Genomic DNA, 25,891 nt, shown 5'->3' on the forward strand with positions numbered 1-25,891 from the left:
CTTCCATTTTGAATATTTTAATTAGAAAGGTACAAAACATCATGGTTCTTTATACAAGTTCTGCCTGAAAATAATTTAACAAAATGCAAAGCGGTGTTAATTCATGTCTTTAGCGATCTTCCCGTTTCTCCTTACCTTTTTGTGATTCAAACCAGAAACCGTTTTTCATTTAAATCCCAAGAAAAACTGTGTAGGTATATAAACAGCCCTAGATAGTAAAAGACAAGGCAGAGGGGCCAGTGTTAAGCTAGTTTTGTGCTTGAATACTTCAAAGTGGCTGTTTCCAAAACTCTTATCTTGGTCAGCCTGGAAGAAAAGGTGCTTTGGAAATGAGAACTGAATCTCCAAGGTAAACTGAGGCATACGCGTGTAGAGGAGTGTGTGGGTGGGTGGGCCTGAAGCATGGTTCAGAGCAGGCGTGTCTCCAGTGCCAGTAACATCTTGGGATCATAAAGCAGATCCGTCTGTCCTTTGAGGACAGCTCATTTCCTCAGGCCAGGAACGGCGAACTAGCCTTCTGTGTGCAACAGAGGCCCATTTCAGCAGTGCCATCCTGATGACACTCACTTAGGCAGGAGGTTGACCCTGTCGGACCGCTTGTCATTCTGCTAACAACCAGGCCGGATTAGGCTGTCCTGGGCGGGCAAGCGTCCTCTTTACCCCCTCAGTGCACCTTGTTCGTTCTCCCCAAAGCTGCTCACTCTGACGGGCACCCTGTCCCTTCATCACAGGAAATACAAGTAGCTGGGTCTCCTGCTAGCCCTCCAAACAAACTCTGTGGTTGTTGGCAGTGGGAGCCAATACCAACAACAGGTCCTCTGTCACCCGTGTCCTTTTCAAGAAGTGGGGGAGGGCTGTCAAGGAGGAGGAGTGGCAAGTGTCCAGGCTGTTGGGTCAGGGCCAGAGAGAAAGAAACTGTTGTTATAATCCTTACTTCCCCCACTGTTGCGGAGGGGACTGTGAGCGAAAGAGCACTCTGGCTTCAGCCTGCTGTTCCAGGGGCACAGACAGGGCAAAAGGCAGGGCACAAAGCCAGCCACAGCAGGGCAGGGATAAAGGGCTGCTCAGCCCAGCTGATGACAGACCAGTGTCTGTTAGCCTGAGGGCAGGTGGATGGTCCCGGTGTCCTGGAGTCGTCCACTGGACACGTGTGCGTGCATGTGCTCTCCAGCGCTCCCTTTCTCTCACTCCCATTCTCCCCCTCAAGGACCTCTCAGTTCTGGAAACCAAAGTTCTGAATGGGAAATTTAGATGCTCAGGAGTGGAAAGTGCTACTGATTTGCATATCTCTCACAAGAGAGGCCTGAAAAGAGTAAAAAGTGGTTTACAATAGTGGGAAGAAATGCATAGCATGTTTCTCAGTTCAAGAGAGGAAAAGTCTTTGCTTGACCAGAGATGGGACTCTTTCCAAGAGTTCTGAACTGACTGCAGTTTTCTCCTGAAATTCAAGTCTAAGGCAAAAAAAAAAAAAAAAAAAAAAAAGCAAATTATAGCCTTCAGGAACCTCTGGATGTTTCCACAAACTAGTCCCTGAAGATTTTGGAGGTGCTTAGAAGACATGGAATTTGTGTAGAGAAAACTTACAACGCATTGTCCTTTGTCTCTGATAGGAAAAGGACACACACGGGCACGTGTCCATGAGGAGCTCTTTGCAAAAATTTCTTAAGATGGCCGTTCCCAGAAGACAAGGCTGAGGTAGCCAGGGTCCTGCTTAGTTCTCAGAAATGGTCTTATGATAAGTGCTCCTTATACAGTTCTCCCTGGGGCATTATGGTGACAGGGATCGTGGTCACCACCTGATTCTGAAACACAAATCTTTTGATTCTTTCAAACACCCAGAGGAAGATAAGCAGGATACTGACATACTGGATCCAGGCAAACTTTATCATTTCCCAGAATCCTGGTAGATAAGTACAGCCAGTTAAGGAGTCACAGATGATATTTTCTAAGTGGAAGTTAAGCCAAAGGTTTAGTTTAGACAGGAAATGGCAAAAATGTTTCAAATGCCCTTATGATAAAAGGGACGATAGAAGATTATTAATACATACATATGGATGATTCTGGTCTGAAGAATCGTCCAGAGATATGAAGAGGAAATGAGGTTGTTTTTTTTGTTTGTTTGTTTTTTGTCCCTGCACGAACAGCAGACGGAGTCATTTAAGCAATTTCCAATAGGAGGCTTCCCATATCTGTCCCTTCTTGGGACAAGGGAGGCACTTTCCTGTTTTTGAAACTGAGCTACTATGGCTCTTTAACAGAAAGGATATGAAATGACTTCCACTGGGTACCGGATGATGGCGTTAATCACAAATGGAGCCTCGGCGGCCCTTCCCACCAGCCAGATGGGGTCGGAGTCCATCAGGACGGTGGTTACTGCAACACAAGCAGGAGTTAAATCAATCCATGAATGCTCTCTCAATAAAATAATAAGGACTATCAAAGTATTCTTTGACCCCTCATGCGAATTCTGCACATCAGAACTTTTCCCAAAAAAATGACTCCGAAGGAAAGAGAATTGACTGTGCAAAGCTGCTCACAAATTATTTGTTGAAACACTTGTCAAAATATTTATGTTACAAACTTGGAACCGTCTGTGTGTTCTTCCACTGTTGAATGGCTAAGCAAAGGAATACTATGCTACCACTAAAAATAATACCAATTAAAACTTTGTAGTAGCGCGGGGAAATATTTACATTATGAAGTACAAAAAAAAAAAGTTGGATCCTAAAATGTTTTATAAACTATGATAAGAGCTGTATAAAAAAAATCTGCATATGGACAAAGACTGGAAGGAATAAAGAAAGAAAAGTTGTAGATGAGTGTTTTTGTTTTAACATTCCTCTGGTTTGGGAATAATGCCACCAGTGTATTACAAAAATTCAGGAAGAAGTACTGGGATTGTGGTCCTCACAACTTGATAAATGTGTGTGGGTGGTATCTACGATGTCCGGCTGCCACGTAATGCTTCAGATGCCTTTAGAGGAAACCTCAGACGGCCAACCAGACCAATGTGCTGAGTCAAGCACACACACTGGCCCGAGAGCCTTTCCTCTGTGAGGGATGGACACGCTCAGCGTTCCAGCCAGAACGCCAGGCCCCCTGCTCTACGTCAGCTGCTTATTTGGGGGTAAGTCAGTCACATTCCCTACTTCTAGCTGAAAGCCAGGGTTAGCAATTTGTCTTTGGCTCCTTTTACAGGTGTGGTGGGGGAGCAACTCAATTAGGTGTTTACAGAAAAAAAGAAATCCATCAAGCTAGTGATCAATAAACATGGGACATAAATGAGCACTCACCTGCTGGACGTTAAGAGTAGCGATGGCAGGGGCGGGGTGCGGGGTCTTTAGATCAGGAGGAAAAGGACAGACCCTGGGTAGCCTGTTCCCCTCCCATCACTGAGTAGTCACTGGCTTGGACATTTTTATCATGACAAGAGCTCCAGTTGTGGTTTTGTCCAATGCTCCCACTGACCTGGAAGGTCCTGGAGAAGCAGCTGAGTGCATTGTACCCGTGACTCACCATTCCTGTCCCGGTAAGCGGCAACAATGTGAGTGAGGTCATAGTCACGGGCAAAAGGACTGGTCCCGTTGATTACAGACACCTGGGATGTGGCAGGAGGGTGTGGAGTGAGCCCCCAGCCACTTTTCCACTCATCTTTCTCTCCTCCCACCCACCCACAGCTGAGACTGGCCTCTCGTGCATGGTGGCCTGCTCAGACATCAGTAACCCTTTCTTCAAGGATGGATGACCTCCCGTGCAACAATTTTTTCTAATGTTTATTTATTTTTGAGAGAGATAGAGAGTGGGAGGGGCAGAGAGAGAGGGAGACACAGAATCTGAAGCAGGCTCCAGGCTCTGAGCTGTTAGGACAGAGCCCGATGCGGGGCTTGAACTCATGAACTGCGAGATCATGACCTGAGCTGAAGTCAGCCGCTTAACTGACTGAGCCACCCCAATAATTTAAATCATCTACGTTCAGTCTTCCCTTTTGCAGGGATAGAAACAGGGGTCAATATCCACCTTTCACAGGTTTTACAGCTAGTTATAAAATACCCCTCTCTATTCCAAGGGGAGCAGTAATTCCTTACATTTTTTAAGGAGACCATATTTTCAACCCCTTTGTCTTTTTCTTGCTCTTCCTTGAATGCTCTGTAATTTATCTCTTTTAAGTGTAGAAATGGAAATAGGACAAAGTACAAATAATAAGCATCTAATCCTTTGAAGAAGGAAACGATCTCCTGCCTTCTAATATCACATTCCTGTTGACATATGTTACTATATAAACCTTCATATAAATGTTTATATCTTGGGGTGCCTGGGTGGCTCAGTCGGTTGAGTGTCAGACTCAGCTGCAGTCTTCAGCACCGTGTTGGGCTCTGTGCTGAGCCGACGTTGCTGAGCGTGCTTGGGATTCTCTCCCTCTCTCTCTCTGCCCCTCCCCTGCTCATGCATGCCTGCTCTCTCTCTCTCTCTCTCAAAATAAATAAGCTTAAAAAAAAAGGTTTATATCTTATAGTCCCCCTCCTTTTGTTTTTTTTAACTTATATTGATTATGGCTAAAGTGAGCATAAATACATTTATCTGGAACAGTCCTAGTTTTTGCCTGTAAAAACTGATAACACTGAATTTCATTTTCAAAAGTAGAGCAGCCCAACTTATGTGGGCCCCCCATGTGGTAAAAGAAAGGTTAGTCATGAGCGATCATATGCATGAGTTCCAGCCCCGGAGAGACAGTTCATGGTTCTGTTATTTACAAGCGGCAGGATTTGGGGAAAATTCGTTAGTCTCTATCCGCCCCAGTTTCCTCATGTGTGAAAGGAGAGTTCAGTCTTTCAACAAATCTGTCTGAGTGCTTTCAGTGTGCCAGGCCTGTTTTAGGTACTGGAGTGACAGTATAGAAGATGTCAGTGCTTTTGCCACTGGGGAAAAACAGCTAGCAAAGAACTGAAAACAGATCTTTGATATTTCCAGTGGAAGTACAGAAAAGAAATCTAGGTGTGGAGTGGTGGGCAGGGAGGAGAATGCTGTTTAGAAAGGAGTGTCAGGGAAGGACTGTGCTCAGGGATATTCCAGCAGGGACCCGAATGCAGTAGCAGAGCAGGCTGTGTGGACACTTGGCAGAGGGAAAGGCCAAGTGCATAACCTGGGGGTGGGTGGGGTGGGGGGGGCAGGAACTTCCTTTTGCAGGCTTGAGGAACAGCAAAAGGGCCCGTGTGGCTAGAAAGCAGCCAGGGGGACCGTGATAGGACAAGAGGCTGGAGAGCTGGGAAATGACAGGAGCAGGCGTCTCACGAGGCTGCTGTCATGATTCAATGAGATGATATATTTAAACCTCTTAACGCAGGGCTGGCGTATGTTATGTGCTTAATAAACGGTGGTTAGTACGATTCCCCCAGTGTTTTACACGAACTGCAAAACACCGCTTGGAATGTGCCGTGTGTGTGCACACGGGCACCCAAAAACAACATGCAGTTTAGTTCTTAAAGACAGATTTCCCCCCCTCTTTTTAGATACAAATACAGGTGTATCTGTCTCTATGTTTTGAAAGAATTCATGGCAAGAATTCCTCAGAAATCCTCTTCCGTGCCACCCACAGAAAAATGCTATTTCCAACTTTCATGTCCTCCCTCTTCAAAGAACTTGGGAAACGGTAACAGAGAGAAACAAAAGAGGCGGACAGTAAAAAGCACCCTTACGTTGTACCGAACGTCAAGGCCACCGCAGCTTAGGGGATGCTTCTGCTGCAGCCTCAGGTCTCCGTTCACATAGAGCTGGGACCCTGGCACAGCAAAGGAGGACTGGAGAAACGCCATGCTCTGCATCACGAATGTCGACATCCTCTGAAATCATCACAAGGAGAGATGATAGCCATTTCAGTCACATCGGAAGGCTCTGCGTTCCCAGCATCCCTGTCTGTGGTTGCTGCCTACTAGTCCCTTAAACACCAGGGTTAGCCAAGCAGGAAGCACAGAAAACCCTCTGAGCGTCTTAGCATCTCACCTACATTAATAGGACCCCGATGAGAAGCATTCGATTTGCCTCAATTAAACCCCAAACTACACCTCATAATAGAGCCTTCTGCAGCGTGAGTTTCCCTAGAGCTCAGGGAGAGGGCTCCATTCTATTAAAAGACAAAAGGGAGGGGACGGGCTGCCGCGAGGAATGGACTCACGTGCAATCGGTAGGAGAAAGTCAAGATGAGCTGCACACCAAGAACGTGCTCCGTGGACTGCAGAGGAAGCTCCAGTTTAAAATGTAACACGTCCATTTTCCCATCCTGGTTCTTGTCTTCTTCTCGAGTCTAGGAAACCCAAAGAGGGCCAGTGACCCTGGTCCTTAATGAGTCTGGGAAGAAGCCACTGTTGTACACGTGACCCATTCCTTTGCTATTCACAGGATTTATCTCCCCCACCAAAAGAAACAAAGGAATAAATGGGTATAAATGGATCAATATCAGGGAAAGAGACGCCATGTGCGTGGCCTCTGAGCTTTCGTACTAGTGCTTCTCAAACTGAAGAGGAACTTGAAGCGGCAAGATCAACAGCACCGGGATGGCATTTTTCTTTTTTCATTGTCTCCTTTGATCTTTTTGGTTTGTTGTGCTGCTGGCGTGTTCTTTTTTCTTTGGAAACACATCTTGAGTTTACATGGAATATTTAAATAGCACATTAGAATTGCCTTCTGCTTCTCTAGAAGTCAGCCTTTTATTTTTATTTTATTTAAAAAAAATTTTTTTTAATGTTTATTTGTTTTTGAGACAGAGAGAGACAGAGCATGAGCAGGGAAGGGGCAGAGAGAGAGGGAGACACAGAATGTGAAGCAGGCTCCAGGCTCCGAGCTGTCAGCACAGAGCCCGATGCGAGGTTCGAACTCACAAACTGTGAGATCATGACCTGAGCCGAAGTCGGGCGCTTAACTGACTGAGCCACCCAGGCGCCCCTAGAAGTCAGCTTTTTAAAATAGAAAAAAGGGGAGCTGGGTGGCTCAGTCGGTTGAGCATCCGACTTTGGCTCAGGTCATGATCTCACAGTTTGTGAGATCGAGCCTCGCATTGGGCTCTGTGCTGTCAGTGCAGAGCCTGCTTCCGATCCTCTGTCTCCCTCTCTCTCTGCCCCTCCCCTGCTTGTAGTCTTGCACTCTCTCTCAAAAGTAAATAAACATTAAAAAAAATGTTTTAAATAGAAAAGAAATGAATCTTCCTCATTACACATTCCCCCAAACAGACTCAGAAGAAAACCACCGAGCTCTACGTATACTTTGTTTAACCACGAGCATCTTTGTTTTAGACTGTCGATACTGGACCTCATTCTCATCACTGATGTCGGGGCTTGGGAGCTGAGTGCCTCTTTTAGTACCAATCAACACAATGAAAAAGGAAGCTATGTAAAATCAGTGAGGCATTAAAACTACACAGATGATTTATAAATTATGCACATGAAAGTAGGGAAAACAGAGACCTAAGGAAGGAAAAAGGCAAATGACGGCTCATAAAAAACACCAGAATCCGGCCTCACCTCCCATAGTCCCACCCCATAGGGACCCTAAAATGAGTAACCGGGAAGATGGTCACTGAAATAAGATCACTGTGACACGATTCCTTGGCACAGCTCTGGATCCTGTTGCTACAAGTGACCCTTTTCCCCTGTACGTCCTCAGAAAGATTCTACTATGGTATATCAACATTCTCATCTGCATGCTCTGTGAACAGATTCATTTTGCTTTCCGCCATTACTACCATGCAAGGAAGAGATTCTTTGTTCTTTTTCGGGCTACTACGGTTGTTTGAAATGAAGCCAGCTCAGTTTTCAGGACCTTTCAATCATGTCTTTCCTTCTAGACAATAATGTCCTTATCCTAGGCCTTGTGACAGAGAAGCCTGCCCTCTCTCTCTTCTGTCGGATTCTGTTTTCTCTGTCCTGTTCCATCAGCTTCACAGGTGTAGGGGAGAGATATCTGTTACAAGGCTGGCGATCAAGTCGCTGAGGCAATGAGGTATTAGCAATTTTGAGTAGGATGGGGAACAGGCTGCCTTGTCTTCCCGTGAATTTTCTTCGGTTGGGAAGACTGGCGAGACAAAGTCGCGTTAACTCTATGTAGCAGACCCCTGCCTTCTGGATCTTAGGAGTGGAGAGGAAGACAAAGATCAAACGTCTCCACTTGCAGGACAGGAGAGTGGCTGGAATGAGTTGCCAGAAGAATCCAGACCCCAACACAGTGTGGGAGGGACAGAAATGCATTTTTTATTTGATCTTTACAATAAAGCCTGAGGGAAGCAGAGCGAGTATTATCCCCACTGTATGGACGAGAAAATTGAGGTTCAGGGAGATGGAGGGGTTTGTCATGTGTGGCTAGTAGTGGTAAAGACTGGATTTGAAACCTCATCTTTGACTTAGAATCTCGTCCTCTTTCTAGGACTAAAACGCCCAGACTTAAAAAACCAAACCCTCAAGGGGAAAATGTTGGGTAGGACAAATCTTTTTGCAAAAAGCCAGCATCAAAGTTTGTAAGTCTGTGTTCTGTCTGTGCACACACTTCTGCTTCAAGTTCACACAGGACAGGGATCTGACACCGGGGAATAATTTAGTGTCTGCCTGTTAAATTCACACGTTACTTTGTCAAGTATTTTTTTAGGGGCCTACTAGGTGCCAGGCACTGTCGGGTGCTGGGAATATAATGGCAACCAAAACAGATGAACTCTTTACCCTAATGGCGCTTTTGTCCCCGGCCAGGGAGGCAGAAAATAAATCAATAAACAAATAAATGTGGTAAGTGCCACAAAGAGAGATAAAATAGGCTGAAATGAAAGAAAGACAGGGTAGGATTTCACAGCCATTTTTTACAGGAAATTTTCAGGAATATCTGACTGTGGGAGGCTAGAATGAAGTGAGGTGATGAGGCACAGAAATATCTGGGGTAAGAGTGATCCCTGCTGACAAAGTTCACCCGCTCCGCGCTCTGCGCTGTGTGCAAAGTGGGTCAGTGCTTAAGGGAGCGACGAGGCCAGTGCCGCCGAGTGGGTGAGGAGGGAGGTGGAGGCTGAGGCCAAGGCAGCAGAGGGGTGAACGAATGATGTATGCACTGCATCTCCCACAAGTGCCCGCCGCCAGGTCCGGCTGTCACCCCCACAGGGTGGGCAGGGTGGGCTGCATTTCTGTGCCAGCACTTGGACCACTGATGACATCCACCCTTTCATTCCGCTGAGTTCAAATCAAGCTTAACACATGTGCAACAGGTCTAAAGGCAGGCATTCAGAGAGCTAATACTTCTTTAACACAAGTTCAAGGTTAGTATCTAAAACCCGATTGGTGTGTTTGGCTGAGAGAATTCATAAATTATACCAGTACCTTATTTTTATAAGGCATATGTGCAATTTGAAGCAATTTGTATATCCATTGATTGTCCCATCTGATTCCTCTGCATACCTCAGCTATAGTAATAATTAGCAATAATTAAAAAGAGCTCTTTACAGTATTACATTGAGGCTAAGAAAGGGTAGGGGACCCAGTGACAGAACTGGGGCTAGGACTTAGATTTACAGGCTCTATTTAGTGCTCCTTCTACAATAGCCCACAAGAACCTTAATTTCAGGGGTGCCTGGGTGGCTCGGTCCGTTAAGTGTCTGACTTCGACTCAGGTCATGATCTCACAGTTTGTGGGTTTGAGCCCCACATCAGGCTTTGCACTGATGGTGTGGAGCCTGCTTTGGATTCTGTGACTCCCTCTCTCTCTGCCCCTCCCCCACTCTCTCTCTGTCTCTCAAAAAAATAAATAAACATTATAAACTTTTTTTAAAAAAGAACCCTAATTTTAAAGATTTCTGGTGGTTAAAGCAGGATAATCCTTTAGGATATATGTGAAATCAATACAAATATACTAGATGAGATAAATGCAGGCATTGGTAGGTTTAGTCAATTCTCATCAGTGTGCCTAGATCCATCTGGGGCCAATGAGGAAGACAGAAACAAAAGTAAACAATAACTTTAACAGAGGGAGTGTAGTACAGGGAATAATTAGTAACAAAGGTATTAGAGGATCAGAAAGGCAGGAGGGGAGTACCAAGTTAGGGTGACGGCAGGAAGCAGCACCACACCTAGGTCTGCAGAAGGAAGGGAAGAGGCTGGCATTACCTCAAGGAGTTGGGACCCAGACCTCAGGAGCCTGGAAGAAAGAACCCACCAGAGGGAATCAATAAGGCTGGAGGAGACTTCTTCCTTCGGTTTGCTTAACCCGGGCAATGGTTCTTCCCTCTGGTTGTAGTTTCAAGTTTTCTCCCACTCCCAGAAGTAAGCTCATCATACCTCCTACAGGCCGAGCCTCACAGAGAGCCAGTGGGCAAAGGAGGATGTGGTTTTCAGCAACTCAGAGAGCAGGACAAAGCGGGGTGGAGGAGGATGGGTGTGGAGCGGAACAAGACCCACTGACATGCACACCACCTGACTGTGAGAGTTGCTGTAAATTTAATCACCGCCATTCCTTCCAGAGGGCTCCAACTTGTAACATTTTCCCCATTGGAGATTCTATGGTATTTAGTATTTGATGGCTTGTTGGAATTTTGTTAGGCCCCTGTTTGCTTTCATACCTTTTAATTCTTTCATATCATATTCTTTCATCAAAGGTTAATTTATTAATTTTTTTCAAAGGATTTTATGTTTAAGTAATCTCTATACCCAATGTGGAGCTCAAACTCACAATCAAGAGTTGCATGGCGTACCAACTGAGCGAGCCAGGTGCCCCAAGTTTAATTTCTTAGTGTATACCAGTGTCCATCGTGCTGTATTACTTGTCATCATTAGGTGTTTCATTTTTTTCTTTTAATGTTGAAAATATTCTTTGGCACAGTCTTTCGGTCTCCAGCAAAGTAGGGACCAATACTTTATGGCCCCTAGACTCATCAAATCCTTGCTACCTGCATTTCAATGAACCTAAGATACCAACAATTATAAAATGCACCGTTACTTTATATCCTAGCACCTATTATATGGGCACCTGGATGGCTTGGTCAGTTGAGTGTCTGACTCTTGATTTCCGCTCAGGTCATGATCCCAGGATCGTGGAATTGAGGCCGACGTCAGGCTTGGTGCTGAGTGTGAAGCCTGCTTAAGATTCTCTCTCTCTCTCTGCCCCTCTTCCCTGCTCACCCACTCTCTCTCAAATAAAACTATGTATATATATATATATATATACACACACACACTTATTTATATATATGTACATACATATATATGTATATTATTATATGTATATATACTATACATGTATATACATATACATATATATACATAATAAATTGATCTAGGGATTCCTAAAACTTCTACATGTTGATACTCTTGCATCACTTTGTGACTCAATGTTAGCCATGCTTTTCTATGTAATTTTGTCTTTTGGTAAAATATTTTTAAAAAATTTTTTAACATTTATTCATTTTTGAGAGACAGAGAGAGAGACAGAGTGTGAGTGGGGAGGGGAGAGAGAGAGGGAGACACAGAATCCGAAGCAGGCTTCAGACTCTGAGATGTCAGCACAGAGCCTGATGCGGGGTTCCAACTCACCGACCGCAAGATCATGACCTGAGCCAAAGTCAGACGCTTAACCGACAGAGCCATCCAGGCGCCCCAATAAAATTTTTTTTCTGATAAAATAGTTTTTAAAAATTAACTAAAATCCATTGGTCTGGGCTCTTAAGCAGGCTTTAAAATTATGGGGTGCTTTGGTGGTTCAGTTAGTTGAACATCCAACTCTTGGTCTCAGCTCAGGTCATGATCCCAGCCCCGCGTTGGGCTCTATGCTCAGCATGGAGCCTGCTTAAAATTAGCCTCTCTCTCTCTCCCTCTGCCCCTCTTCCCAGCTCACACGCGTTCTCTCTCCTCTCTCTCTCTCTCTCTCTCTCTCTCTCTCTCTCCCTCCCTCCCTCAAATACAAATTTTAAAAGTTATGTAGAGCTAGCCTATTTTTAAGTGCCTCTTGAACCTTCCAAATGGCCAACATTTGGTTCTCAGGGTTAAGATAATGTTTAATTATTGTTGCTGGGGTTTTCTTTCAAGATGCCGTTGTCCCTTCTGGAAGTTTTGACCCTGGCACATCTGATGTTTGCACATGGGTAGGCAATGAGGACTATGCCAAGCCTGTCTCCCGGCAGCAGCTATTGTAAGATACCTTAGAGAGGACAGATTTTGATTTGAGAGATGTGAAAACAAAATGGGTATCTCAGACGCATGATGCTCCCCACTCACCTTCCTGAATCCCTTTATAGCCTTCAGCCCCCATATTCTATGGGTCCACACATGCCTTAAAGAGCTAAGTCACCTTCACCTTATTGAAGAGAGAGGTCACCCTGTGCTTTTTTTTTTTCCCTTCTGTCATTAGCAACAATAGCAACAACAAGAAACTCAGACTTTGAAAGCATTTAAAGCATAGGGACTTTAGAGATGCCGTGCAAGGTGATCTGACCAAAAGGAGAAGCAAGGCCGTTTCTGACTGCTGAGGCATTTTCCCAAATTAGCAACCACAAAGCCACTCCCCAGCATTTGGTCAAACCTTGACCTAAAACCACTGCTTCCCTGGTGTGTTACCATAAGATCACCCACCTGGTTTAAAACAAAACTGAGACTTAGTTCACATATGATAAAATATACAGTTCAGTAGATTTTAGGATATTCAAAAGTTGTGCAACTATGACCACTATCTAAGTTTCAATTTCAAAATATTTTCTTCATCCAGAAAAGGAACCCCAAGCACATGAGTCACTACCCATCTCTCCCCTCCCCCAATTCCCCAAGCCTGTGGAATCCTAATTTCTGTCTCTACAGATTTGTCTATTCTGAACATTTAATATAAATGGAATCATACGCTGTGCTGTTTTGTGGTTGGATTCTTTCACTTAGCATGTTTTGAAGGTTCATCCACGCTGAACCTTCCTTTCTGTGGTTGAATAATGTTCCATTGAATGGCTATAACACATTTCAATTATCCATTCATTTGTTGATGGACATTTGGGTTGGGTTTTTTGCTATTAGAAATAAAGCCTCTATGAACATTTGTGCATGAGTTTTTGTGTAGCTGTAGGTCTTCAATTCTCTTGGGTACACATATACCTAGGCATGGAGGTACTAGAAAATACGGTAATTCTAGTTTAACTTTTTGAGGAACTGCAAACTATTTTCCAAAGCGGCTGTGTCACTTTATATACTTAGCAGCTGTTATTGTTTTTGGTTTGTTTTTGCCTTACTTGGGCACTTTCTAAATTTTTTCCTTTAAAAATTGTTGTTGTTATAGTCTAAAAATCTGGAATATGTATTACACTCTTATCGTACAAAATTTAAAAGGTAAAAGGGTATACAGCAAAAGAACATATAGTGAAAAAGTTTCTCTCCCATCCTAACCTTAGCTACTTAATTCCTTCCCCAGAGCAATCAGTGTTGTGTCTTTTGAATCCTTCCAGAGAAAGAACATGCATATATGTATATGTGTATACAACCACACACACATATGTTGCTATTTTTTCTATTATTTTTATATGAATGGAAGCTTACAATATATAATTTTTGGTTTTTGTACTTACCAATTTCTTTTGGAGGTAATTCAATATACAGAGATCCACTTCATTAAAAAAATAGCTAGGGGTGCCTGGGTGGCTCAGTTCGTTGAGCGTCTGACTCTTGATGTCAACTCAGGTCATGATCTCACAGTTTGTGGGCTCGAGCCCCGTGTCAAACCTGCTTTAGAGTGTAGCCTGCTTGGGATTCTTTCTTCCTCTTTCTCTGTCCCTCCCCAACTTGTGTGTGTGCATGCATGCACTCTCTCTCTAATAATAATAATAATAATAATAATAATAATAATAATAATAAACAACTTAGGGGAGCCTGGGTGGCTCAGTTGGTTGAGCATCCGACTTTGGCTCAGGTCACGATCTCACGGTTTATGAGTTCGAGCCCTGCGTTGGGCTCTGTGCTGATAGCTCAGAGCCTGGAGCTTGCCTCAGATTCTGTATCTTCCCCTGTCTCTGTCCCTCCCCCCACTCACACTCTGTCTCTCTCTCTCTCAAAAATAAACAAATATTTAAAAAAAATTTAAAAAAATAATAACTTAAAAATATAGATATGCCGGGCACCTGGGCTCGGTTAGTTAAGCCTAGGACTCTTGATTTTGGCTCAGGTCAAGATCTCATGATTCTTGAGATTGAGCCCAGGATGGAGCTTGCTTGGGATTCTCTCTCTGCCCTTCCCCCACTTGCACAGGAACTCTCTCTCAAACTAAATAAACTTAAAAAAAAAAAAAAAAAAAAAGCTATGCAACATTCCACTGGGCAGATGTACCACAATTTCTTTGCTGAGTCTTCTATTACTACATGGGTTGTTTACCTAATTACAAACAATGCTGCAATAAGCAACTTTTTACATAACTCGTTTCACATGTGTGCACAAACCTAGGGTACCTCACTGGAAATGGAAGCAGGCCTGAAGCAGGCCTGAAGCAGGCCTGTACATCTGTAATTTTGATAAATAAGGACATGTATTCCTTCAAAGAGGTTGTTCCAATCTACACTCCCATCAGTGGCATACGAAAGTGCTCACACACTTCCCTACGTCTTGACCACGGTGTTGTCACACTTCAATTTTTGCCTATTTGATAGATTAAAAAATGGCATCTCAATATATTCTTTGCATTTCTCTAATCGTGCGTGTGATTTCATATATTTAAGAGTCAAATATGTTTCCTTTTCTCTGAACTGTTTACATTCTTTGTTTGTTTTTCTAGTGGGTGCTTGGTCTTTTAATTATAGATCTGTAGGCACTTTGTGTTAGGGAAAGGAGCTTTTTACAAGTGATACAAATAATAAAACTTTGTCCTAGTTGTCATTTGGGTTTTGACTGTGCTTATGGGTTTTACCATGCCCATAGTTTTAAAAAATAATTTTTATTTTTATAGAGTTGAATTTACCCCAAATTTTCTTTTATGGCTTCTAGATTTAATGTCACACTTCGAATAACCTTTCCTATTCCAAGATGTAAAAGCTTTCGCCCACCATTTGTTTCATTAATTATTTCATTAAAATTTTTTTTCATGTTTATTTTTGACAGAGAAAGACAGAATATGAGTGGAGGAGGGGCCAAAGGAGGGAGACACCGAATCTGAAGCAGGCTCCAGGCTCTGAGCTGTCAGCACAGAGCCTGACGCGGGGCTCCAACTCACGAACCGTGAGATCATGACCTGAGCCAAAGTTGGAGGCTTAACCGATTGAGCCACCCAGGTGCCCCTTATTTCACATTTTAAATTGAATTTTTATCTGTCTGGACTTTAATTCTGGTGTAGAGTCTGAGCCCTGGCTCCATTTTAACTTTTTCCATATGGCTTCCCAGTTGTCCCTACACCATTTTATTATGTAAGTCAGCTTTCGTCACTGATTTAAAATGCCACCTTTATGATATATGAGTCCTTTTCTATACTTTTTATACAAGTTCTTCAAACCACACTGCTTTACTTATTATGGCCTTAACGTATAGTTTATTATCTGATAGAGCTATTCTCCTTGTATTACCCTTCTCTTTGTGCTAGAGTTTCTGTCTATCCCTCCAAACTGTTACGTTTTCATTGAAAATGCATTGAAAGTATAGATTAACCAAGGGAGAAGAGATATCTTTATGATGTTGAATTTTCCTATCCAAGGGTATGACAGAAATCACCATTCTTTTGATCTCTTTTGTGTCATTCACCAGTCTTTTTATTTACATAGATCTTGTACATTTCTTGTTAAGCTTATTCCTAATGAGTTTATTTGTTGAGTTGCTGTTGAGATCTGTACTTGCACTATATCTTCTAGCTCATTGATTTATATCTTATGATTGGAAATTATTCTCAAACCAAGAGCTCAGCTAGAACGAAGCAAATCATTTACTGAGAAAGAACACAGATGACATAGTCATAGATTACTTATAGACACTGGCCTGGAATGGAGGGAAAAGAAAGACTAGGAAAAAGGAGCTTTGGCTTTGTGTTACATAGTGTAAAATTACCTGGTATTAAAAAGGATTAATAGTTCTGGGCACCATAAAAATAAGAGATTGTCTTGGTTTCGTGGACGAAAAATTGGCGAAGCAGGGGGAACATGAGCAGTGCTCTTGAGGGAGTAGTTTCCGGTTACAGAGATAAGAGCCTCGCTAACTAGCAGTCAGTCGGGGAAGCCAGTCAGTTGGTGGGTGAACAAATGAATAAAACCTAATGTTGTATCCTTGTTTTCATGATTATTTTTAAGTTTTCCTAATTAATTCTTAGACTCAAGTAACCAGGGAGTATGATAGAGAGGAATACACAAATGTGATGAAAAAAATCTTCTACCAAAAACTTAAAAGACAGGGAATACTAACCTAAAGTAAAACGAGCAAGTTAATTTTTTGTTTGGAATAAACAACGCCTTTGCTTCCACTTTTGGAAAGTAATCACATGCATGTGGAACACGAGAAATACAGTGGGTATACAGTGAAAAGTAAGCACATCTTGACACAGTCTCTCATCCATAGTCACCCTTCTCCACAGGCATTATCATCTCCAGTAAGAATAAAAATGGGCAACATGTAATGATTCGTGAGGAGTTATTGAAGGAGATTTATCTCCTACTCCAGTTCTATGTTTTAAAGTCAATTTTTTAATCCCATCTGGCAATTTTTTTATGTTTTTATTATTTATTTTTGAGAGAGGGAGAATGCAATTTGGAAACAGATATGGGGAAGGGACAGAGATAGAGGCAGACAGAGAATCCAAAGCGGGCTCCATGCTGAGAGCAGAGAGCCCGATGTGGGGCTCGAACCCACCAACTGTGAGATCATGACCTGAGCCGATGTCTGACGCCTAACCGACTGAGCCTCCCAGATGCCTCTAAAATTAATTTAAAATACCTGATCATTTAAAGAATCAAAGGTGTTCAACAATGTTTGTTACAAAACGTAGCAGACTTCCAGCCCCATGGCAAATATTTTCATCTCATTTACTGATTGTGCAGAAATGTATCTCCATGTCTTTAAATAACATTGGCACAGGCACTTCTGTATTTCTCAGTGTTGGGCATTCTCTATTGACTTGCCACAAGGAGAGATGAAAGGTTAGTTTTCTGCCCTCCACTCCTCAACTGAGTTTAACCCTCATTTTGGTTAGTCAATCTATATTCAGTGTTCCCATAATTATGACTAAGTAAATCCTTTACCTTTCTCCTTTTTCCTTACTTTTTATTTCACTGGATTTAGTAATTATTTCCTTGGTTAGTTTTATGTTTACTGATACAATTTCAACAAACAGCTTGTATTCCAATTCCTTACAATTTGATGTTTAAAGGTGCAAGATTTACTCAAAATCTTGTTCACTGCAGTATTCTAACCGTGAAAAAGTAAAAGCACATCAAACATTCACCAAGAGAGAATTGTTAAATCCATTACAGTTATTCCATATTGTGAAATACTATGCAGATTTTAAAAAGAATAAGGTTAATTAACAAGTATACATATGCCTACCATGTACCTTTGTCATTATATATACTTGTAATTCTTTAATATTTTACAATGAGCATGCATGTTTACCACCAGAAAAAAATATGAAAATTTAAAGTAATCAGAAAAAAACAATCTGAATTCATATTTTGTTTGTTGTTATTCATATGTCCAATCAGATTAAAAAATTTTTTGTGGGTAAAGAGATTCAACTTTGGAAGAAGAAAAAATAGAATTTTTATACTTCTAAAGGAAAATGTTTTCAGAAAATGAGCAGAAAGGGGGTGAATGTAGAGGAAACACTCATCCTGAACCAAATACTAAATTACAGACAGTAAAATGTTTCCTTTTCATCCTGGACAGCTGCAAAATGGAGCAGCATCCACGCTTACAAATCCAGGGAGGCGGGACTGGGCCCCCAGCACATTCTGGGGAGGTCCCTTGACCAATGAGCGCCTCGGCTTCCACGTGTCAGGTCTGCATTAAAAATGCATGCCCTTGCCGGTCTCTGGGGCGATGCACAAATGCAGCGACACAGTGGGGTAATTAATAAGAACACCTTTCGGCCTTTGTGATTCATAAAGGAATTTTCGCGACCACTCATCCATCAGGCCAGGCCCACGGAAATGACGGGGACGAGACACAGGCTGTCCCCAGGCTTCGGGTCTCTGTGTAGGACACATGCTAACAGCAGTGGTTAACTTTCTTGGGGTTGCGGACTGCTTGAAGTCAAATGAGTCAACAGTGTCACTTCCCGGGAAATTAAACATATACACAGGCCAATGTGCCTGTGTACACAATTTTCGTGGGTTCACGACCTTTAAGACCCAAGCTGGGCTTCCCCAGGCCGGGCCGCTCACCCTCCCCCCGCCACCCTCTCCCAGTCCCGGTGGGCCTCTAGGCCTGAGGGAGAACCACTTACCGAAACCAGCGGGACGCGCAGGTGATCCCCCTGCAGTCGGTTGAAGGCGGGGAACGTGCTCCAGGCCAGGAACCCGTCGTGATCGGGTCCCAGCAGGGCCACGAGTAGCACCTGGTGCTGGAAGCGCACGGTCGGCTGCTCTTCGTAGCTGCTCCGCTTCAGCCAAAGCCCTGAGATAGAGAGGGCAATGGGGAGGTCACGAAGGCGGGCACCGGCACAGCGGGCCGCGGGGAACTGTGCGCTCTGCGGCCGCGGGCAAGCTCACCGTGGCTCCGGAAGGCCACCAGCAGCGGCGGGATGTACGTGAGCACGGCGGCCAGTAGCAGGAACAACGCGGCCTTGGAGCAGAGCCCCGCGCGGTAACCGCGCTCCACCGGATGAGAGAAAAGCTCGTAGAGCGCCATGAACTCCGCGCGGAGTCCAGCCCCTTGTCCTGGAGCCCTCGCGGTTCCAGAGGAAGGACCAAGTTTGGCTTCTCCTGGTTGCCATAGCCTTGGTCTCCACGGCAACGGACGGCGCAGCGAGAGGAACCAATAGCAAGGAACGCGGGGCCTTGGTAGGGGTGGGGCTAAGAGGGGGCGGTGCCCGCTGGTGGGCGTTAGACCTCCTTTCGGCCTTACGTTCCTTTTCCAAACGCTAAGTGGAAAAAGGGTATTTCCGAGCCCAGAATCGTCGCCATGCCCTGTGTTAATACTTGCGCAAAATAGGATTTTCCTAAAAGTTGACTTGAAGTAACTACCTGCTTATGTGTCAACTGTTAATCCCCAGTGTTGTGCATAGTTAAGTCCAATCAGTCACAGCACACTATACATTACAGGAAAACACAAATGTGGCTGTAGTTCTGGCGGTGGCCCCGCTAAGACCAAAGCCAGGTCCCTTTGTCTCCAAAATTTGTTGCTTTCACTATACTCCGTAACAGGACAGAGAAACGGGACACAAATCTCTGAGATCTTCGAGGGATAAAAGATAATTACTACATGGTTCTCGGCTATACTTCATTACCTTATACTGGGTACAAGCTTCGCCACCGGTTCTAAGGGAAGCTGGGGTCCTCCACAGAGATGACACTGGCTCATCACTTAATTGAATGCTTCCACCACTATCACCACCGCCCCCCACCCCCCGCCAGTATTTCCTGGCAGAAGGAGGCCCTGAAGGATCACATTGCAGTTCCAAAAGGTAGTGTGTTCAGAGAAAAATCGGTAGTTGATGCCTCTATTTTGAAGGCAACCTAGAAATGTCTTTTTTTTTTTAATTTTTTTTAACATTTATTTATTTTTGAGACAGAGACAGACAGAGCATGAGCAGGGGAGGGGCAGAGAGAGAGGGAGACACAGAATCCGAAACAGGTTCCAGGCTCTGAGCTGTCAGCCCAGAGTCCGATGCGGGTCTCGAACTCACAGACCGTGAGATCATGACCTGAGCCGAAGTCGGATGCCCAACCGAATGAGCCACCCAGGCGCCCCCCCTAGAAATGCCTTTTAGATGAAGAGAATAGCTGAGATCCTAACAACACAGACACCTGAGAGGTAAAGACATGACAATTTGGAAAAACTATCCAGGGTCCTCCCCATAGTCTAAGATGACAATAACAGCCATAAGATTTTGACATATATGGTCTGGTACTACTCATCCTTGCTTTAAAACTTTTCTGAGCAATCCCTATCCAAATAACACCAGTATTCTTCACAGAGCTAGAACAAACAATCCTAAAATTTGTATGGAACCAGGAAAGACCTCAAACAGCCAAAGCAATCCTGAAAAAGAAAACCAAAGCTGGAGGCATCACAATTCCAGACTTCAAGCCATACTACAAAGCTGTAATCATCAAGACGGTATGGTACTGGCACAAGAACAGACACAATGGAACAGAATAGAGAACCCAGAAATGGACCCACAAACATATGGCCAGCTAATCTTTGACAAAGCAGGAAAGAATATCCAATGGAAAGAAGACAGTCTCTTCAGCAAATAGTGTTGGGAAAACTGGACTGCAACGTGCAGAAGAATGAACTTGGAGCAGTTTCTTACACCATACACAAAAATAAACTCAAAATGGATGAAAGACCTAAATGTAAGACAGGAAGCCATCAAAATCCTAGAGGAGAAAACAGGCAACAACTTCTTTGACCTCGGTTGCAGAAACTTCTTGACATGTTTCCAGAGGCAAGGAAAACAAAAGCAAAAATGAACTATTTGGACCTCATTAAGATAAAAAGCTTCTGCACAGAAAAGGAAACAATCAGTAAAACTAAAAGGCAACCGGCAAAATGGGAGAAGATATTTGCAAATGACATATCAGATAGTTAGTATCCAAAATCTATAAAGAACTTAATCAAACTCAGCACCCAAAAACAGAAATAATCCAGTGAAGAAGTGGGCGAAAGACACAAATAGACACTTTTCCAAAGAAGACATCCAGACGGCCAACCGACACATGAAAAAATGCTCAACATCACTCATCATCAGGGAAATACGAATCAAAACCACAGTGAGATACCACCTCACCCCTGTCAGAATGGCTAACGTTAACAACTCAGGCAACCACAGATGTTGGCGAGGATGCAGACAAAGAGGATCTCTTTTGCACTGCTGGTGGGAATGCAAGCTGGTGCAGCCACTCTTGAATGTATATATGTATACAATGGAATATTACTTGGCGATCCAAAAGAATGAAATCTTGCCATTTATAACAATGTGGATGGAACTAGAGTGTATTATTCCAAGCGAAGTAAGTCGAAATAAGCAGAGAAAGGTAAGTATCATATGATTTCACTAATATGTGGAATTTAAGATACAAAACAAATGGACATAAGGGAAGGGAAGCAAAAATAACATAAAAACAGAAAGGAAAACAAACCATAAGCGACTCTTAAATACAGAGAACAAACTGAGGGTTGCTGGTGCGGTGTTGGGTAGGAGGATAGGCTAAATGAGCAAGGGACATTAAGGAGGACACTTGGGGTGAGCACTAGGCGTTACATGTAAGTGATGAATCACTAAATTCTATTCCTGAAATAATTATTATGCTATATGTTAACTAATTTGGATTTAAAATTAAAAAAAAAAAAAACCTTTTCTGGGGTGGCAACACAGCTCTTAAATACAGCAATTGTACGGCTGAAATCTATATTATGATTCTGACATTATACTATATCTGTGATTTAAGTGAATGACTTTCATTTATTTAAATAACTATTAAAGCCATATGATTTCATTCACGTGTGGAACTTAAAAAACGAAACAAAAGAACAAAGGGGGAAAAAAAGAGACAACCCAAAAAACAGACTTTTAACTATATAAACAAACAGGTGGTTACCAGAGGGGAGGTGGGTGGGGGGATGGGTGAGATGGGTGAAGTACACTTACCTTCATGAGCACTGAGTAATGTATAGAATTGTTGAATCACTATATTGCATACCTGAAACTAATATAACACTGTATGTTAACATCACTGAAATAAATAAATAAATAACCATTAAAATAAGACTCCAGAATAGATGGTTCTAGTTGCCTCCTGAGGGTGGCTCTACACTGAGGAAGAGGTGTTTGCCTTCAAAGTTCCTTCTTTCAACAGAAGGAAACACAAACTGTAGCTAGTGTCAGCTTAGTCACAGCTGAAACACAGGGAGGTGACTGCTGAGAATTTAGGTGTATGAAGTACCTCCCCTGGGATGCCATGAGCTTTGCAAAAGTATTTAATAATAATGGATACAAGGGGCGCCTGGGTGGCTCAGTCGGTTAAGCAACCGACTTCAGCTCAGGTCATGATCTCACGGCTTGTGAGTTCCAGTCCCATCTCAGGCTCTGTGGTGAGAGCTCGGAGCCTGGAGCCTGCTTTGGATTCTGTGTCTCCCTCGCTCTCTGCCCCTCCCCTGCTCATGCTCTATCTCTCTAAAAAATAAACAAACATTAAAAAATTAAAAAAAAAATCATAATGGATACAAATATTTACTCTTTGATTCCATGATTTGAAGAAGCTAGTTTTTGTGGTTTAAGGAATGTGAGTTTTTAAAAATGCTCAAGGTCTGTGTATATTGTGCCATTTTCATATATTTGTAACTGAGACCGCAGTTCTCAGTTTCCATTTCCCTAATTGTCTCACGTTTCATACACTTTATCTTAAGGACAAAGAGAGTTGTTCTCTTAAAACTACACATTTTGACCATGTTCTAATCTTTTCTAGAAGCTCTCATTCAGGGTTATCTTGAAAAAGTTTCAAATGCCTAAATGCTTGCTTCAAGGCTTTCCAACATTCCTTTCACCAGTATTTATCTATATTGCTTCCCAATTCCCTCTTCCAACCCAGCCTTTGTTTCTATCTATTAAGGGAAGTTTACTCTTTGGAAAATGTACCCTTCGCTCTGAAACATAAGATTCACATTCTCTGTGAAATCTTTCTTGATAAACCTTACTTGGTTTTGTGTTGGCCTCCATGGCATTAGCCATCTCTCAACATTCATGTTCACATACCTCTCCAATATTTGCCATTTATTCTGCATGTTTTATATGTCTGTTAATATGTAATTGCACATTTTCCTTATCCTATTTTTTCTTTTGACTCACCTTTTCAAATTGTCATCCCCTCAATGAAGGCATTCAGTATTTTCAGAACATTCAGTAAGCTAAATATAATGGCCTGATAGGTAAAGAAGGTGATGTATATCATCAAGGCAGATCGAAGAAGCTAATTAGAATAGTGAACCGGAAAAGGACATTATCAAGAAAGTAGGTAAACTAGAAGAGAGAAAGTGCACATTAGTGAGACCATCAAGTTACATGCCTGTAAGTTGGTGAGTGATGGCATCTTTCCCTCAAGAAGTGAACACTAAGGTCTTCCAGGTGCAACATGGTATACGCAGGCCTTGGATTAGAACACAATGACCTGCTCTGTAAAAGGAAGCAGGGGTCTTCAGTCTAATTTCTTAATTTTTTTTTTTAACGTTTATTCACTTTTTGAGAGACAGAGACAGAGTGTGAGCAGGGCAGGGGGCAGAGAGAGAGGGAGACACAGAATCCGAAGCAGGCTCCAGGCTCTGAGCTGTTAGCACAGAGCCCGACGTGGGGCTCGAAATCACGGACTGTGAGATCATGACCTGAGCCGAAGTCAGATGCTCAACTGACTGAGCCACCCAGGCGCCCTTCAGTCTAATTTCTAACCCCTCCACTGATTCCCTGATTATCAGATGGTGAACATCCACCTTCATTCCTCAGTGTTTAATTCTATTTGTAAAATAGGTATTTTCACTTTTTTTCACTTACCCTCTAGCTGATCTCATCCAGTTCAATAACTTTAAATACTTTTCTCTTGAATTTGAGAGACTCATTGATCTATTCACCTACTCCACAACTGCACTTGGATGTGTCTCTTGGGCATCTCAGACTCAATACAGCCAAAACCAAACCTTGATTCTCATGTCCCCCCCTCCCCCCCCAGAAGCTGGCTCCACCCTATTTTAGTAAATGGCAATTCCATCCTTGCAAAGTGCTTGACTTTGGCTTTCCCTCACACTTCATATCCAATCTATCATCAATTTTGTCAGCTGTACCTTCAAAATATATCTAGAATACAACTGCTTTCCACCACCTCCACAGACACCATCTTGGTTTAGGCCAACATCGTCTTCTACCTGGATTATCAACATAGCCTTATCTGTTCCCCTGGCTGCCATTCTCAACCTCTTACAGTCTACAAAGAAGCTAGCCTGATCACTTCAAAAGGAAAGCCATAACATGTCACACCTCTGCTAAAAAAACCTCCACTGACTTTTTTTTAAGTTAAAAAAATTTTTGTTTTTCATGTTCATTTGAGAGAGAGACAGAGAGAGAGCATGAGCGGGGGAGGGGCAGAGAGAGAGACACAGAATCCGAAGCAGGCGCCAGGCTCTGAGCTGTCAGCACAGAGCCCAACGCAGGGCTCAAACTCACGAACTGTGAGATAATGACAAGAGCCGAAGTCAGACACTTAACCGACTCAGTCACCCAGGCGCCCCCCCTCCGTTGGCTTCTCATTTCGTTCTAAATAAGATCCAAAATTCTTCACGAGGAATTCAAAGCTCAACACAGTTTTGTTATAGATCTCTTTGATCTCATTTTCTAACACACTCCCCCTTGTTTAGTCAGCTTCAGCCACAAGGGCTTCCTTCCTGTTGCTAGAATATGCCAACCACTTCACCTATTTAGCATTCTATTCTATCATCACTCTTGTCAGCAACCCTGCTTTATTTTCTAAACAGCACCTACCATTACCTGACACATTTATTTTTTGTCTTGTCCCATGAGAATGCAAACTCCATGGGAGCAAGAAGTGTTGTCTGTTCTGTTCACTGCTTTTCCCTAACACCTAGAACAGTGCTCCTGTTTGCAACAGTAATAATTTCTAGGTATGAAATTCAAAGGACTTTTCACTTCATTAGAAGAAAACAAGCAAACAAAAATCTATTTTGGTTGCTCATTCAATCTTAAAATAACCAAAATACTTGTAGAATGAAGCTAGATTCCACAGCACCCATCAGGAATTACAACTGCAGGAAATGCTGAATGACAATGTTCAAACATACAAGCCTTTCAGATGCATCAGAATCACAAGCACATGGCAAGGATCATGTGCCCAATTAAATGAATATTCTTATTAATATTCATCAGCTCATAAACAGATGTTGACCCCGAGCAGACTGTCCTGATGACTCTGCTAGGAAGAAAGGAGTGACATCACTGGAGAACCTCCAGGCATATGCTCAGGCAGGTGACACACACACACATACACACAGCCTAGGCTGTGATTGCTGAACTGCCATAGAAACCTGTCTTATGACCAACCCTCAGGGGAATTCTCCCAGCCTGACAATCACTTCTAACTCCTCTGCAGTTAACGTTCAGGGGTCTGTTTGTGATCAGTGCGATGTTACCCTCAAATGCATAATTGTGATACCTTTTCTTAAATGTTTACTGAAACATTTATTCATGAATAAAGGAAGGAAATGGAATTTCTTTAAATTCCATTTCTTGGTCCATGACAACCTAGTATGGCTGTCTCTAATATTGAACCCGCAGCTTGTCATCAGTACCTCTCCTCACCCAATCCCCTCAAACTAGTCACACTCCCTGTATGGAGCCCCCAACCTGTTACCAAACAATACTCCCAGACTGTCAATGCCCTAAACAGACTCCCCTCGCCGTCACCAACCACCAGAGACTCTTCTTCTGGCATTCACACCGCCAAAATCCCTCCCCGTGTCATCAATGAGACTTCCCTCATGAAAAGTCCTCTATAAGAGCCCTGTTCTATCGGCCAGACCCCCAAACTCCTCTTCCCGTTACGAACGGCCACCGAGACCCCACTCCTGTTACCAGCTCCCGACATCAATTCCTTCCCAGTCACCAAAACCCCTCAAACACGGTCCTGTAGCCACCGTCGTCATCCCACTTCCCCCGGTAGCCCCTCGCGGAGCCACCTCCTGCCCCGCCTCCTTGAGTGTGGCCCCGCTCGCAGGCTCGC

At 43.2% G+C, this 25,891-nt stretch overlaps 1 protein-coding gene across 3 annotated transcripts; it reads right to left on the reverse strand.

The window, feature by feature from the left end:
• Window position 1: 1 nt before the first annotated feature.
• On the reverse strand, window positions 2-25,869 carry TMEM231 (transmembrane protein 231). 3 transcript variants are annotated; one of them, XM_078439005.1, is made up of 9 exons: window positions 23,656-25,869; window positions 23,177-23,257; window positions 21,763-21,820; window positions 18,394-18,563; window positions 6,170-6,298; window positions 5,694-5,837; window positions 3,517-3,598; window positions 2,268-2,373; window positions 2-1,911 (listed from the first exon to the last, which is right to left on the reverse strand). In XM_078439005.1, the coding sequence occupies exons 2-9, from the start codon at window positions 23,198-23,200 to the stop codon at window positions 1,731-1,733; spliced, it is 894 nt and encodes a 297-aa protein (XP_078295131.1). In that variant the 5' UTR covers window positions 23,201-23,257; window positions 23,656-25,869; the 3' UTR covers window positions 2-1,730. The 3 variants fall into 3 exon arrangements, with proteins under 3 accessions (XP_078295131.1, XP_078295130.1, XP_078295129.1); XM_078439004.1 differs by having other exon boundaries at window positions 23,177-23,283; XM_078439003.1 differs by lacking the exons at window positions 21,763-21,820; window positions 23,177-23,257; window positions 23,656-25,869 and adding exons at window positions 18,659-19,634; window positions 19,872-21,745.
• Between the last annotated feature and the right edge of the window lie 22 nt (window positions 25,870-25,891).

This window comes from Panthera onca, chromosome E2 (assembly GCF_046562875.1).
Source record: "Panthera onca isolate mPanOnc1 chromosome E2, mPanOnc1 haplotype 2, whole genome shotgun sequence".
NCBI classification, from domain to species: domain Eukaryota; kingdom Metazoa; phylum Chordata; class Mammalia; order Carnivora; family Felidae; genus Panthera; species Panthera onca.

Coding starts and splice junctions, on each gene's coding strand:
- TMEM231 (XM_078439003.1), bottom strand. CDS start 18,797: ATGGCGCTCTACGAGCTTTTCTCTCATCCGGTGGAGCGCGGTTACCGC. Junction 2,374..3,516: donor CGCTTACCGGGACAGGAATG/GTGAGTCACGGG, acceptor CTTGTGTTGCAG/TAACCACCGTCCTGATGGAC. Junction 1,912..2,267: donor TACCCAGTGGAAGTCATTTC/ATATCCTTTCTG, acceptor AACTGGCTGTAC/TTATCTACCAGGATTCTGGG.